This window comes from Scomber japonicus, chromosome 22 (genome assembly GCF_027409825.1).
Source record: "Scomber japonicus isolate fScoJap1 chromosome 22, fScoJap1.pri, whole genome shotgun sequence".
Lineage (NCBI taxonomy): Eukaryota > Metazoa > Chordata > Actinopteri > Scombriformes > Scombridae > Scomber > Scomber japonicus.
In genome coordinates, this window is record NC_070599.1 from 7973172 (window position 1) to 7987850 (window position 14679).

At 37.6% G+C, this 14679-nt stretch overlaps 3 protein-coding genes across 3 annotated transcripts; all 3 read right to left on the minus strand.

The window, feature by feature from the left end:
* Positions 1-3057: 3057 nt before the first annotated feature.
* Positions 3058-4723, minus strand: LOC128383902 (uncharacterized). The gene is made up of 5 exons (XM_053343487.1): positions 4669-4723; positions 3887-4585; positions 3650-3769; positions 3518-3561; positions 3058-3392 (listed from the first exon to the last, which is right to left on the minus strand). Exons 1-5 carry the CDS (start codon positions 4721-4723, stop codon positions 3273-3275), a joined length of 1038 nt encoding a protein of 345 aa, XP_053199462.1. The 3' UTR covers positions 3058-3272.
* A 1968-nt stretch (positions 4724-6691) lies between these two features.
* Positions 6692-8235, minus strand: LOC128383846 (uncharacterized). The gene is made up of 5 exons (XM_053343435.1): positions 8178-8235; positions 7331-8038; positions 7080-7202; positions 6947-6990; positions 6692-6805 (listed from the first exon to the last, which is right to left on the minus strand). Exons 1-5 carry the CDS (start codon positions 8233-8235, stop codon positions 6692-6694), a joined length of 1047 nt encoding a protein of 348 aa, XP_053199410.1.
* Positions 8236-10260: 2025 nt separating this feature from the next.
* LOC128383790 (uncharacterized) lies at positions 10261-11757 on the minus strand. Its single transcript, XM_053343375.1, has 5 exons — positions 11700-11757; positions 10873-11583; positions 10639-10761; positions 10516-10559; positions 10261-10377 (listed from the first exon to the last, which is right to left on the minus strand). Exons 1-5 carry the CDS (start codon positions 11755-11757, stop codon positions 10261-10263), a joined length of 1053 nt encoding a protein of 350 aa, XP_053199350.1.
* Positions 11758-14679: the final 2922 nt, after the last annotated feature.

Genomic DNA, 14679 nt, shown 5'->3' on the forward strand with positions numbered 1-14679 from the left:
AGCATCCTATTCAAATAACACAATGTCCAAAATGGCCTTGAATTGTACGATACATTATACAATAACAGTACATTTAAGCTGTCAACATTTGAAAGCCACATGAAATACAGTAGGCCTATACCTGTCTGGCCGGTAGAGATTGGTTTGCAGAGCTGTTGTGGTGTGGCTGTAAAACACAATGTATGATAATGAAAGATTTTTTTTTTTTTTTGTCTTTGGTACCCAATTAATAATAATACTACAAATAATAATAACACAGTTTACGTCTGCTGTTGGTGCATCCTATTCAGATAGCACAATGTCTGAATTGGCCTTCAACATTACGTGATTATAACAGTACATTTAAGCTGTCAATGACACATTTGAAAGCCACATGAAATACAGTATACCTGTCTGGCTGGTGGAGATTGGTTTGTAGAGCTGTTGTGGTGTGGCTGACCTGCAGAGCTGTTGTGTTGTGGCTGTAAAACACAATGTATGATAATGAAAGATATATATTTTTTTGTCTTTTGGTACCCTATCAATACTTTTGTAGCATTAATACCGAATACAGGATTTCTTCATAAACGTCAAAAACAAGACTGATCAGATCAGAGTAATGAGGTCTAAACGAGTACAATCAGTTCGTTGTGCATTTCTACATCAATCCGTGGAAGCCACATCATTTACAGCCACTTATAGACAGCATAAATTAAACAAAAGTTAGATGTCATTTTAGCTGCTCGGACGTCCGCCTCCACAGTGTGTGAAGCGACATTTCACTGAAGGGGGACGTGACCGAACACGTTTTTACAAGACTGTTCTGTGATAAACTTACTGTTGATTTTGTGAAATAGCCTCTGATGTCCGTCAGTTTCCTTTTCCTGCCTGAGGCAGACATGATGACTCGTCGTAGACCAGTAGACAGTAGACAGTAGTAGACCGAAAGTAGACCGTCCCTTGTCAGCTGTTATTCCGTTATCTCTAATATTTCTGTTATTCTCTCAGCTGTTAACCTGCTGTCACCGCGCGCTTAGCTACCAACCTAGCAACGATAACTAGTGAAGGAAGATGAGCCAATCACAGATAGCAAGGCTGTCCCCACCAATGACACGCCGTCTTTGATAGAAGGTACGCATGAGGGTAAAATTAACCATTTATTTACCGAATGCCGTGCAATTACCCATTCAAAATTGGTATGGACATTTTAAACGTATCCAAATATTGGTATGGACACGTCCATAGTGTCCATACGCAATTTTACGCCCTTGCAAGGTTGCATTTTCTAATCTGGCACTACATATCTACAGGAATCTGCAGGTCCACATTATGTATCTGTGCTTCCGAAAACAGTTACAAATTATAATAAAAAATCATGTTTTATGATCAAAAAACACTATGGTTTAGATCTGTTTTTTACCATAGATTGTAAAGAAAATAATGGAATTAGCCACGGTGATGTCACTGATTAGTTTGTGAACTCTTGTTTTGAAACCTCTAGTTTGCGTTTTGACTATCACCATCATGGATTTTTTTTAACCAGAAGTGACCATATTTGGACAAGTGGGTGGAGCTGACCCAAATGCCAGCTTGGTTAGCACAGAGCACTTACAGTCTATTGTTAACTGTGATAATGCTAATGCAAATTTTCATCTTAAGCACATTACTGCTTTTTATGACTTGGAATCAGAAAGAATCTTACTACCAGTTAGGTTTGCACATTCAAGAAATGTTCTTTGTTGTGGTGCTTAACCATAAAAAAAAATAGAAGGTAGAAGAAAACAACTATCAAATGAAAAAAAAATCTAGAAAAAATCTAGTCAATGTATGTGTGTGCCAAATATAGAGGCAAGTTGGACAGATGTGTCACGCAAATGACTTTTATACAATGTGCTGCTGTCTACATGGCCAAGGTATGACACAAGTTAGAATGCAGTGGGTAAAAAAAAAAGTATTGGTACAATTAAAAAAGGTGACTCCTCTGAAAAAGAGTATTAAAATATAATAAATTGAGATGAGATGCACAGTTTACCGTAGAGGCCCTGTGCTAATGTTTCTATGTTATTGCAGCAATAACAAGGGACAAAAATAGAGAATTAAAAACAAACAAGACATTAACCCTTTGTAGGTCTGCTCAACAGTTTGGTCGAGGTCACTTTGTGTCATGATATCTGGTCAAAAACAAAATCTAATTAACCCAAACTTTTTGGGCAATCTTTAGCACTTGTATGAGGTATGTAATGCACAAAAAGACCATCTGACTGCATTATGGTTGCTATAGGTTGTGCTAGTGTATAAACGAAGAATAACACAAATCACTGCAGACATAAGAGATCTTGCTGGAGCCATTTTCGAAGTTGGGTTTCATTTTTTCATATTGTACCAGAACAGAATGAGTCTCTAACATGTTTTAAAAAAAGTTTTGAGCAAATTAGTTCTGAATGAGGTCTGTAGAGGTTTGTAAAAAAAAAAAAATGAGGGGTCAATGACAAAAAAAATCATGTTGTATGTTGTCATGGCCTCAAAGAGGTAGGGAAAGCAAAAAAAAATGTTTTTTTTAAAATAGCACTTTCTTGGTGTGACCTATAAAGGGTTAAACGGAGAAACAGAGATCACAATGATGAAGAATAATATGTGCAGTAATGAGTGACCGAAGTGCAGAATACACTGGCCTGGGAAGACATTCATGCCAGTTCATGTCAACACGAGTAAATAGATAAGGAGGCCTCATATCAACTATAGTTCACATTTAATACATACATTAATTCAGGGCAAATTGAAAGTGTATTTTATACACATACACTATATATTTAACCCTCACACGCACACCTCTGTTATCTTACAACTGCCTTAAGTAATCTAATGTTTTAAACATGAACATTGTCTCAAGGTCAAGGTATTCCATAATTACATTTATTTCATCATTACTGACAAATTATTCATGGAAATACACAACACACATATCAGGTTAAAACACATTCAAAATAAACAAATACCACATTTTCCATCATGATCCTCATAAAATAGCTTCAGCTTAAAGAAATCTAAATATAGTTTTAAAGATATATATTTTTTAAAGAAAACTATATGAGCAGAGACATCCTGTATATTAAAGCACAATGACAAGCAACAACGAACAGATGGTCCTGAATGTTCCAATTACTAAACCCAACCAAAGCACAGAGTTCACAACTTTTGAATGAATCATGAGGCACATATTGATCTCAAGACCTATATGTAAGACTGAAGTACATGATGAAATAGATTCTAATAAAGTGTCATCTTACCAAGTTCTACATCTTTACACTGGAGTACACACATTCACTATTGGTATTGTTCCTTGCTTTTCTTGATCTGTTGGCCACACTGGCATTGAAAGCAGCATAGTGAAGGTTGTCTGTGTCTTGGTGACCCTGCAAATAAAATATAGAAAATTGATTTACAGTGTGATTCAAACAATGTCCACAACACAAATAATTATTGTGCTATGCAAATGTGTTTAAAAGGCAATGCAACAGTAAATTAAACCTGCATTCACCTCTGCATGTGCTGTGGACGGAGCTGCAAATCCATGTTGAGGTTCTGATCATGAAACAGAGAATAATCTTTTATTCAAAAGACAAAATTCCATGAATACAAGCTGTCATAGGGTGGTATCAATTGTCTGTACCTGACTGGCAGCTGTTTCTCTTCATCTTGTACATTGAGAAAGCCAGTAAAACACTGAGGATGGTGGTGAACGCCAAAGCTCCACTCAAGAAATACACCAAGATAAGAGAGTCTACCTCATCTGTAGAGAGTCAGAAATCAGAAAATTAACTTTGAGCATTTTTTCAGTTTTATCCAAAGCTTGATGAGAGAGTAACACTATATCTGATGAGACAACATCTCCTAAAATGTTACTTACCACCAACATCCAGCTTGGTCCCGTCTCCAAACAGTATCTGTCCACATGAGGCGACAGCACAGTAGTAGGTCCCAGCATGAGAAAGATTCAGACTCTTCATCGGCAAGTTGTAGACACAGGTGTGTGTTTGTGTGTTGGTGTTCCTCATACACTGATCATTCCTGCCTCCATGTGTGTAAATGAGTCCTTGAGAGTGAGATTCTTCAGAGTTTTTGAACCAGTAAACACTGTGTTCTCCATCATCACAGGTCCCAGTGTGTACTGTACAGTTCAGAGTCACAGAGCCTCCTGGCTGGATGCTCTCAGATGCCGACTGATGCACCAAAGCTGAGCCCTTTACATTGAGAGTAGTGCCCACCAAAACGTGGAACACACTTAAAGAGCAACTAATACAGTAGTAAGTAGCTGAGTCTGAAATGTTCAAATCTGTGATCTTCAAGTGATTTTGACCATTTGTAGTATCCAGTGTGAAACGTGAAATGTTCTTGAATTCATCATCCATAGTGCTTTTTAATTCATATTTATAGAAAGTAGAAATGAGCTTCATTTTCTGTCCCAGAGTTTGCTTATACCAGTAAAGTCTTGCAGCAACATTACCTTGATATAAACATTGCAAAGTTATCTCTTCACCAACATTAGCTGATATAAAACCACTGTCACGATGAACAGATGAGGACGATTTCAGATCAGTCAGCTGAGCTGAAGTGAAATAAGAGACCAAGTTAATTAATTGAATGTGATATTATTCAGTTTAATCAGTGAATATTTCAAAAGCGACTCACCCATTCTCCCCACAAACAGACATGTGAGATAGAGAACAAACACTGGAGATGTCATCGTGTTCAACTTGCCGTGTGAAGTGAAAAGATCATTTACTGTTCTCCACTGCTCATAGACAAGACTGCTTTTGATTGGCCAACTTGAAGTGACACTGTATAGGAAACATGCTCACATGTTCATTACCATCGCTGGTTTTTTTTTTGGTCCTTTGTTTTTTTAAGAAGATTAACAGTGGGGAGAGATTTACAGTATGAATAACATACTGAACATGAAGAACATGCTTCATATCTTTGCGTTAGATTTAATATCACTGAAAAATAAACAACCACAATATCCAACATAAATACACCAGTAACAAGACACAGTGGAATCTCTTCATGTTCAGTATACATATTAACATTTGGTAATGAACAGGAAACCATTTTTAATCTAGAATTGATAATTTCTTTAAAGCTGTAATGTGGAGAAACAACATTGCACTCTGTGTTGTTTTGAAGAGATGTTTTTCTACAATATACATACAAGGTATGAAGCTTTGATCATCAAGGGCTGCGTGATTATTCTAAATAAGATCATAATGTTGATTCAGACATTATGCAGTCTGCATAGTGAGGAGATCCAGTGCATCAGGATTTCACTGATAACAATAAAAATGTGTTTAGACTTGTTTCAACCCAGAAATGGTCAGGAAAGACAAAGACATGTGTCTCCCCCTAGTAGTGACAAACATGCTGTGCTTGTAGTGTAAGAAGTTTTGCAGTTAGTTTTGTGGAAATGAATTCAAAGACAGTGATGAAGGTCAAAAGCGCCTACATTACAACCACAGGAAACACTGAAACACCCGTAGCTGGAGCCGTAAAAAGACTGTGGCGGATATGACTCATTATCTAACGTGAACTTAAGATGTGATTCTGCTCAACATTACAAAAATATATCTATATTTATAAGTATTTGTAAAAAAAAAAAAGATCACTCACTGACTTCATGCTACTGTCCTTCATGCTGTGCTACCTGCTGTGACTTTACACTGCTGGAGGCAGAAATGCAACAACAACAGATTTATGATCAAGATGAACTATGGAACCAAATGTGAGACTGGCAGTTTGTTTATTATTAATTTGTTTTGATAGTGCTTTTAAGTTCAGTTTTTACTGAACATATGTGCACTTTATGATGGTTAAAGATGGGCAGTGTGAAATGTGTTGGTTGATAGCAGTGTGTTTATGTGGTATAGGTATTGTGTGTGTACGGGTGACAGTCTGTATGTATGTAGTATGTGATATGTAATTCTAACATCACATATTACTGTGTGCAAGACAATTAGCATCAGGACAATTGTATCTTAACTCTTACCATATTTGTTTGTTTCTGCTGTGATATGACACACACATATGCATGAGTTACACCACTGGGAGGCAGGTGCGCACACACACACTCTTTCCAATATTAATTTAACCCAAACAGTTACACTGACAACTAACAGAGCTTCAGATCATTAGAAAAAACCTTCTTGTTCCACTTTACTTTGTAGTCCTAGAACAACTGACTCTGTATCTGGATTTAATACATGCAAACATCATCTCATGCTCACAGTCTTCACAATTTAAATGTTTATTTGATTATTTACAAAAAAATGTTCACACAATACAAAAACACATACATGCCAAATGAATAAAATCAATGCAGATAAAAGAAAAAAGTCTAATACAATCTTGATCCTAAAAAAACACAAATACATTCTGCACTATAGATCAAACCATTTACTGGTAAAGACACAACAATCATTATATTCACACAGTATTAATAAAAATAGCTTGAGATATAGTTTATTTGAATGTTAAAAAATGTTATAAAATGTTGTGGTACAGATATTCTGCTTCAGATCACACACACAAAAAATAGTATCCTAAAAAAATACAAAAGTACAGCAAGAAATGAAAGAAGCTGTTAAAACTTTTTTTTCAAACCTAAAAGTAAATCTATGTCACACCTCCAAAGAGACACTACACAAAAGAAACAGTTCTACTACTTTACGCTGTAGTACACACATTCACTCCAGGTTTGGTCCTTCTGTCTTCGTCTGTTGGTCAGGTTTACACTTACAGCAGCATAATACAGCTTGTCTCCATCTTTGTAACCCTGGTAACAAAGTATATATCAGTACATTATGAATGATATTGACACAAAAACACTGTCCAAAAACAGTTCAATGTTGCACTGGATGTTAAAAAATTACATCAGCAGAAATTAAACAAGTAATTAATACATTTAATTTTTTACCTTTGCATTGACTGTGAAGGGAGCTGAATTTCTTGCTTGAGATCCTGGTTGTGAAACACAATTTTTTTTTTATTCCAATGCCATGTTCAATTGAATGCAAGGGTAATGAATGCAAGCAGATATAAATATTTACCTGTAGATTGCAAGCTGTTTCTCTTCATCTTGTACATTGAGAAAGCCAGTAAAACACTGAGGATGGTGGTGAAAGCCAAAGCTCCACTCACAAAATAGAACAAGACAGGAGAGTCTACCTCATCTGTAGAGAGTCACATATAATGAGATATTACACAACTCTCTGATTTATCTCTATTTTGATGTTAAGTTAAATTAGAGAGTAGTCATGTCTTTATCAGATGAAACAATTTATGCTAGAAAGTTACTTACTGCCAACTTCCAGCTTGGTCCCGTCTCCAAACAGTATCTGTCCACATGAGGCGACAGCACAGTAGTAGGTCCCAGCATGAGAAAGATTCAGACTCTTCATCGGCAAGTTGTAGACACAGGTGTGTGTTTGTGTGTTGGTGTTCCTCTCACACTGATCATTCCTGCCTCCATGTGTGTAAATGAGTCCTGGATGAGATTCTTCAGAGTTTTTGAACCAGTAAACACTGTGTTCTCCATCATCACAGGTCCCAGTGTGTACTGTACAGTTCAGAGTCACAGAGCCTCCTGGCTGGATGCTCTCAGATGCCGACTGATGCACCAAAGCTTGGATGTTCAAACCTGAACTCTTTACACTGACAATGATGTTCTTTGAAAATTCAAACGTGTATAAAAAGCAACAAATGCAGTAATATGTAGCTGAGTCTGAAATGTGTAAATCTGTGATCATCAAGTGATTTGTACCCTGTTCGGTGTCCAGTGTGAAGCGTGGATTATTCTTGAATTCATCATAGAAAGTGCCATTCATGTCAAATGTATAGAATGTGGAGATGAGCCTTGGTTTCTGTCCCAGAGTTTGCTTATACCAGTAAAGCCTTGCCGCTACATCACCTTTATCGGAACATTGCAACGTTACACTGTCGCCAACATTAGCTGATATAAAATCACTGTCTTGAGGAACAGTAGATGTGAGATTCAGAGCAGTCTGAGCTGAAATGAGAAATGAAGCAAATGTATTATTAGTAAGTTAGTGATATGATTTGTAATTAGTACATTCAAGATATTACAATAATTTGTATGAGAAGAGACCATGAAGACAGAAGTTTAAGTAAAAGAAAAAAAAACTCACCTGTTTCACCCAAAAACAGACATGTGAGATAGAGAGCAAACATTGTAGATGTCATCATGTTCAACTTGCTGACTGAAATGCAAAGAGCACTGATCTTTTCTTCACTCTTCTGAGACAAGAATGCATTCCATTGGCCAATCTGAAGTCATACCGCATGTCCTACTTAAGAAACATTACCACATGTGACCTAAAATGTCAAGTGCGCTTCTTGACTATATTCATATGATGACACAAATGTGTAACAGTTATCCATGTCAGCATTAAATGTAAAGTCACTTAAAATATAATATCCAGTACAAACATGTAGGAGAACACAGTGGACAGATTTGTTAAATACCTGCTGTACACTAGAAACACAGCACTCAGTAGCTAGATGTGATTGTAACTCAATGAGGAAGATTTTTAGAGTATATCGTTTCTTATACAACCCACATACAAATAGCCACATGCTTTCTTTTAAATGATCTAACTGTGGACAGCACTGTTTCTGAACAGAGATGTCTCTGTTTTTCTAATGTGTTTGTTTGATGCTTTGAGAATCATAATTTACATGTATCTCCATTTTAGTGGACTGGCAGCAGAAGTCAAATAAAGTCAGTTCAATCAGCAGAATGTGGACATAAAGTTAGACAGGTTTTTTCTTTTGTAACTGCAGCTTTTCATCTTTCAAAGTCAAAATAATAATTCGCTTGATAAGGACCTGCTGTTTTGAGTGTTGAATGGGTTTGGACTACTCTTCTGAGATTGCAAACACATTTATATCCTGTTCAAACTACAAGATGTGTTTCTTTTGACATACACTGATTTCACCAAAACATTAAAACCACTGACAGGTTAAGTGAACAACTTATGGGTCAAGGTATCCCCAAAATGGCAGGTATTGTGGGGTCTTCTCGGCATGCAGTGGTCAGTTCCTACTAAAAGCAGTCCAAGAAAGGAGAACTGGTGAACTGACAACAGGATCATTGGCACCCAGTGCTCACTGATACACATGGGAAGCAAAGGTTAGCCCATATGGTCCAATCCAACTGTCACACAGATTGCTGAAGAAGTTAATACTGACTGTGATAGACTGGTGTCAGAACACACAGTGCATAACAGCTTGCTGTGTACAGGGCTGCATAGACACACAGTCAGTGTTCCTATGCTGACATCTGTCCACTGCTGAAAGCAACTACAATGGGCATGTGTGCATCAGAACTGAACCATGGAGCAATGGAAGAAGGAGGCCTGGTTTGATAAATCATATTTTCTTGAACATCATTTTGATGGTGGGATTGAGTGCAACATTTACCTGAAGAAGAGATGGCAGCAGGATGCACTATGGGAAGAAGGCAAGCAGGTGGAGGCAGTGTGATGGTCTGAGCGATTCTGATACCAGTCATGTGGATTTCACTTTGACACCAAGGACGTGCACAAGTATGGGCTATTGTTGCCCATACTTGTGCCCATTTGCCCTCTTTGGCTGAACTGCCCCCCCCCCTCCCCTCCCCGGATGGAAAAAAAAAAAATAAAACATATTAATTTAACTGTTGCAAAAATGTATAACCACTGTATTTCCCAAAAGCCTTTCCCCTCTTAAACCTGATTTGACATCACTGTGAAAGCAAAACAGCAGCAGCAGCAGCTTCAGTCCTCCATCAGTGTGTAACTGGATGTGTTCAGTCACAGTGCTGCTGTTCACGCCGATCATGATGAAGCGGCAATTAATGCTACATGGGAATGAATTCACACCCATAGACAATATCACAAGGACAAAGTGTTCCATAATCAATTTATTTATTATTTGATCATGGTTGCATGAAATGTATATGAAAGTACTTATATTGTTAAACCATTACATGTGAAATAATCAGTTGGAAGACAAAGACATGAGTCAGTTGTGTAGCATTAATTAATCAGTTTAGACATACACTAGCTAAAGGACATTTTTTCAGTATATTTTCAAGTATTAAAATTGTCTCAGTATGTTAAATACATGTTGTTGTTTTCTTGTACACCTCAAAATCAACCGCTGAAACTACATTATACTTTGAAAAAAAGAATCTTACTTAAAAAGCAGAAAAGCTCCAGTGTAAAGCTACTACTTTACACTGGAGTACACACATTCATTGTTGGAGTTGTTCTTCACTCTTCTTGATCTGTTGGGCAGCTTCACACTTAAAGCAGCATAATGCATGTTGTCTGTGCCTTGGTGACCCTGCTAACATATGTAAAAGTTGATAATAGTATGGATCTCAACAAATATAAAACTAATGTCCAGAAAACTCCTCAATAATAACTGACAATGCAAAAATTGGGTTTAGGTATTAATTCCAATGTTTAAAATAAGTTTTACCTCGCCATTTGTTGTGGAGGGAGCAGAAAGTGTTGCTTCAGACTCTGTTTGTGAAAACAGAAAAAGTAATTTTATTCCAAAGCCATGTTCAGTTAACATAAACTGTTAGATATAAACAGTTACCTGTAGATTGAAAGCTGTTTCTCTTCATCTTGTACATTGAGAAAGCCAGTAAAACACTGAGGATGGTGGTGAACGCCAAAGCTCCACTCAAGAAATACACCAAGACAAGAGAGTCTACCTCATCTGTAGAGAGTCACATATAATGAGATATTACACAGCTCTCTGATTTATTTCTATTTTGATGCCAATTAGCGAGTAATCATCAGATGAAATGTCTGGTAGAAAGTTACTTACCACCAACATCCAGCTTGGTCCCGTTTCCAAACAGTATCTGTCCACATGAGGCGACAGCACAGTAGTAGGTCCCAGCATGAGAAAGATTCAGACTCTTCATCGGCAAGTTGTAGACACAGGTGTGTGTTTGTGTGTTGGCGTTCCTCTCACACCGATCATTCCTGCCTCCATGTGTGTAAATGAGTACTGGATGAGATTCTTCAGAGTTTTTGAACCAGTAAACACTGTGTTCTCCATCATCACAGGTCCCAGTGTGTACTGTACAGTTCAGAGTCACAGAGCCTCCTGGCTGGATGCTTTTAGATGCCGACTGATGCACTAAAGCTTGGATGTTTAAACCTGAACCCTTTACATTGAGAGGAGTTCCCTTCACAAATTTTAACATCATTGAATTACCACATGCACAGTAGTAAGTAGCCGAGTCTGAAATCTGCAAATCTGTGATTGTCAAGTGATTTTTACCATTTTCAGTGTCCAGTGTGAAGCGTGGATTGTTCTCGAATTCATTATAAAAAATGCCCTTCTTGTCAAATGTGTAGACAGTGGAGATGAGCCTTGGTCTCTGTCCGACAGTTTGCTTATACCAGTAAAGCCTTGTTGTATCATCATCTTCACAGTAACATTGTAAAGTTACACTGCCACCAACATTAGCTGATATAAAACCACTCTCTTGATGAACAGATGAGTTGAGTTTTAGAGCAGTTGTCTGAGCTGAAGCGAAATGAGAAATAAAGCAAAAGTTTTGTTGGAATACAATTCATTGTAATCAGTACAATATTACAATCACTCTTTAAGATACAATTTGGAGTCATAAAAACACAACTCACCCCATTTGCCCACGAACAGACATGTGAGATAAAGAGCAAACACTGGAGATGTCATCATGTTCAACTTGATGTGTGAAATGAAAAGAGCACTGATCTTTGCCTCACTCTTCAGAGACAAGACTGCATTTGATTGGCCAACATATTCTACTAAGGAAACACGGCCACATGTTAACTGCCATCTATAACGTGAAGTTTGTTTCTTGACTGTATTCACATGACGATATATACATGTAAAAACAAACCTAACAGCTCACCATCTTGGCATTAAAATGAAATTGAATAGTAATTAAATATCTAGTACAGACACTGTAGTACAGACATGCAGCAGAACACAAAGTACAAGCTTGAACATTTACTAAATCACCCGATGAAGTACACTAGAAACACGTGATGGTACAGATTATGATCTAACTGTGTTTTGTCCTGAATAAGCAGAACATTGTTTCTGAATTCCATTTACCTCCATTTTAGTGGTCTGGCAGTAGAAATAAAATAAAGTTGGTTCAGTCAGCAGAATATGGACAGAAAGTGAGACAGGTTTTTTCCTTTGTTACTGCAGCTTTTCATCTTTCTGTGTCAAAATAATCAGACAAATTTGGCTTGACAAGGATCTGCTGTTTGAGTGTTTAAGATGTTTTGGTTAAATGGATACTCTTCTGAAAGTGTGAACGTGCTTATATCCTGCTGAAAACCACAAACTGTTTTTCTCCTCTACATACATTTATAGTCAAAAAAGTGCCAAAGACAATTTAGAATTCATAACCATTGTATTTCATAAAAAGTTTTTCACTCTTAAACCTACAACACAACAGCAGCAGCAGCTTCAGTCCTCCATCAGTGTGTAACTGGATGTGTTCAGTCACAGTGCTGCTGTACACTCAGATGCAGTCCAGTATACAGTCAATGCAGTGATGTGTGGTGAGTCAGAGTAATGCACATAAAGCAGAGTGGGGCAGCCACCAATTGTGCAAGTTCTCCCATTTAAAAAGATGAGAGAGGCCTGTAATTTTCATCCAAGAATCCAAGGATCAAGAATCCAGGAAATCACATTGTAGGATTTTTAATGAATTAATTGGTAAATTCCTTGGCCTCAGCCTGAATCTGCAATAGGTAAGCAGCTTGGTGTGAAGAAATCAACTGTGGGAGCAATTATTAGAAAATGGAACACATACAAGACCACTGATAATCTCCCTCGATCTGGGGCTCCACGCAAGATCTCACCCCGTGGGGTCAAAATGATCACAAGAATGGTGAGCAAAAATCTCAGAACCACACGGGGGGACCTAGTGAATGACCTGCAGAGAGCTGGGACCAAAGTAACAAAGGCTACCATCAGTAACACACTACGCCACCAGGGACTCAAATCCTGCAGTGCCAGACGTGTCCCCTCGCTTAAGCCAGTACATGTCCAGGCCTGTCTGAAGTTTGCTAGAGAGCATTTGGATGATCCAGAAAAGGATTGGGAGAATGTCATATGGTCAGATGAAACCAAAATAGAACTTTTTGGTAAAAACTCAACTTGTTGTGTTTGGAGGAGAAAGAATGCTGAGTTGCATCCAAAGAACAAGCATGGGGGTGGAAACATCATGCTTTGGGGCTGTTTTTCTGCAAAGGGACCAGGACGACTGATCCGTGTAAAGGAAAGAATGAATGGGGCCATGTATCGTGAGATTTTGAGTGAAAACCTCCTTCCATCAGCAAGGTACGGTGGCCCTGAAGGGCAAACGACACCAACAAAAAGGAAAACACAACGACATTAACAAAAACACAACGACATTAACAAAAACACAACGACAAAAAGGAAAACACAACGACAAAAAGGAAAACACAACGACATTAACAAAAACACAACGACATTAACAAAAACACAACGACATTAACAAAAACACAACGACATTAACAAAAACACAACGACATTAACAAAAACACAACGACAAAAAGGAAAACACGACAAGAAAGAAAACACAACGACAAAAAGGAAAACACAACGACATTAACAAAAACACAACGACATTAACAAAAACACAACGACAAGAAGGAAAACACAACGACATTAACAAAAACACAACGACATTAACAAAAACACAACGACATTAACAAAAACACAACGACATTAACAAAAACACAACGACATTAACAAAAACACAACGACATTAACAAAAACACAACGACATTAACTCCTAACGGAAAGGGTAGGTACCTGCTATGACAAGGATAATTGCTGATTGGACAAAAGCACGTCCGTCTTTTTAACAGGTGGGAAAGGCTGCTTTACGCCATACCAGGTAGTTTAGTGAATGCACGTCCATATATATATATCTGATGATCTCCACCTGCTTAATCCAAGCATGATGCCTCATGTTGTGAAGTACAATTGTGGGATCCGAAATACTGGACACCATATTCTGTATACATGTTCAAATAAAAATAAATAAATAAAAAGTCACCCGACACGGGATTTGAACCAACTGCAAAAAATTCCCAGCCTAATGATTTACCATAAGGCCACGTAGCTATACAACAAGTATTTGTCATAAAGTGATATAATTACTGTTGAATTAAAAATCACGTTTGCATAGCCACGACTGTCAACACACCACGGCCAAATTAACTTGTGACCACTGTTATTGCAATGATAACACTCTAACACCTTACAGGTCCAGCTTGTTGCACCTCTGAAAAACATTTCACGATGATCAAAGATCACGTCTGGTAAAGATGGTCTAGGAAAATCACGCATTTGATGTTTTAGACACGTTTATGTCCATCAGTCCGTGTGTTGTAAATCATGTTGGAGCAACAGTGTGTAAAATAAAACAATTTGAGTCGAGCGGAGTAACGTGTGGCATATAGGATATCCACACATATTGGCATACTCAGTTATAAAATCATTCATCACATCACTTGTTGATATGAAGAAGTTTAGACTGAATGGATAGTGGGTAGTGGAGCGAGGAAAGCAATATGACCAAATATGAAA

Coding starts and splice junctions, on each gene's coding strand:
- LOC128383902 (XM_053343487.1), bottom strand. CDS start 4,723: ATGACATCTCCAGTGTTTGTTCTCTATCTCACATGTCTGTTTGTGGGG. Junction 3,562..3,649: donor GAGAAACAGCTGCCAGTCAG/GTACAGACAATT, acceptor TTTCATGATCAG/AACCTCAACATGGATTTGCA. Junction 3,393..3,517: donor CGTCCACAGCACATGCAGAG/GTGAATGCAGGT, acceptor TTTTATTTGCAG/GGTCACCAAGACACAGACAA.
- LOC128383846 (XM_053343435.1), bottom strand. CDS start 8,235: ATGATGACATCTACAATGTTTGCTCTCTATCTCACATGTCTGTTTTTG. Junction 6,991..7,079: donor AAACAGCTTGCAATCTACAG/GTAAATATTTAT, acceptor TTTCACAACCAG/GATCTCAAGCAAGAAATTCA. Junction 6,806..6,946: donor CCTTCACAGTCAATGCAAAG/GTAAAAAATTAA, acceptor CTTTGTTACCAG/GGTTACAAAGATGGAGACAA.
- LOC128383790 (XM_053343375.1), bottom strand. CDS start 11,757: ATGATGACATCTCCAGTGTTTGCTCTTTATCTCACATGTCTGTTCGTG. Junction 10,762..10,872: donor GACCAAGCTGGATGTTGGTG/GTAAGTAACTTT, acceptor GACTCTCTACAG/ATGAGGTAGACTCTCTTGTC. Junction 10,378..10,515: donor CCTCCACAACAAATGGCGAG/GTAAAACTTATT, acceptor ATATGTTAGCAG/GGTCACCAAGGCACAGACAA.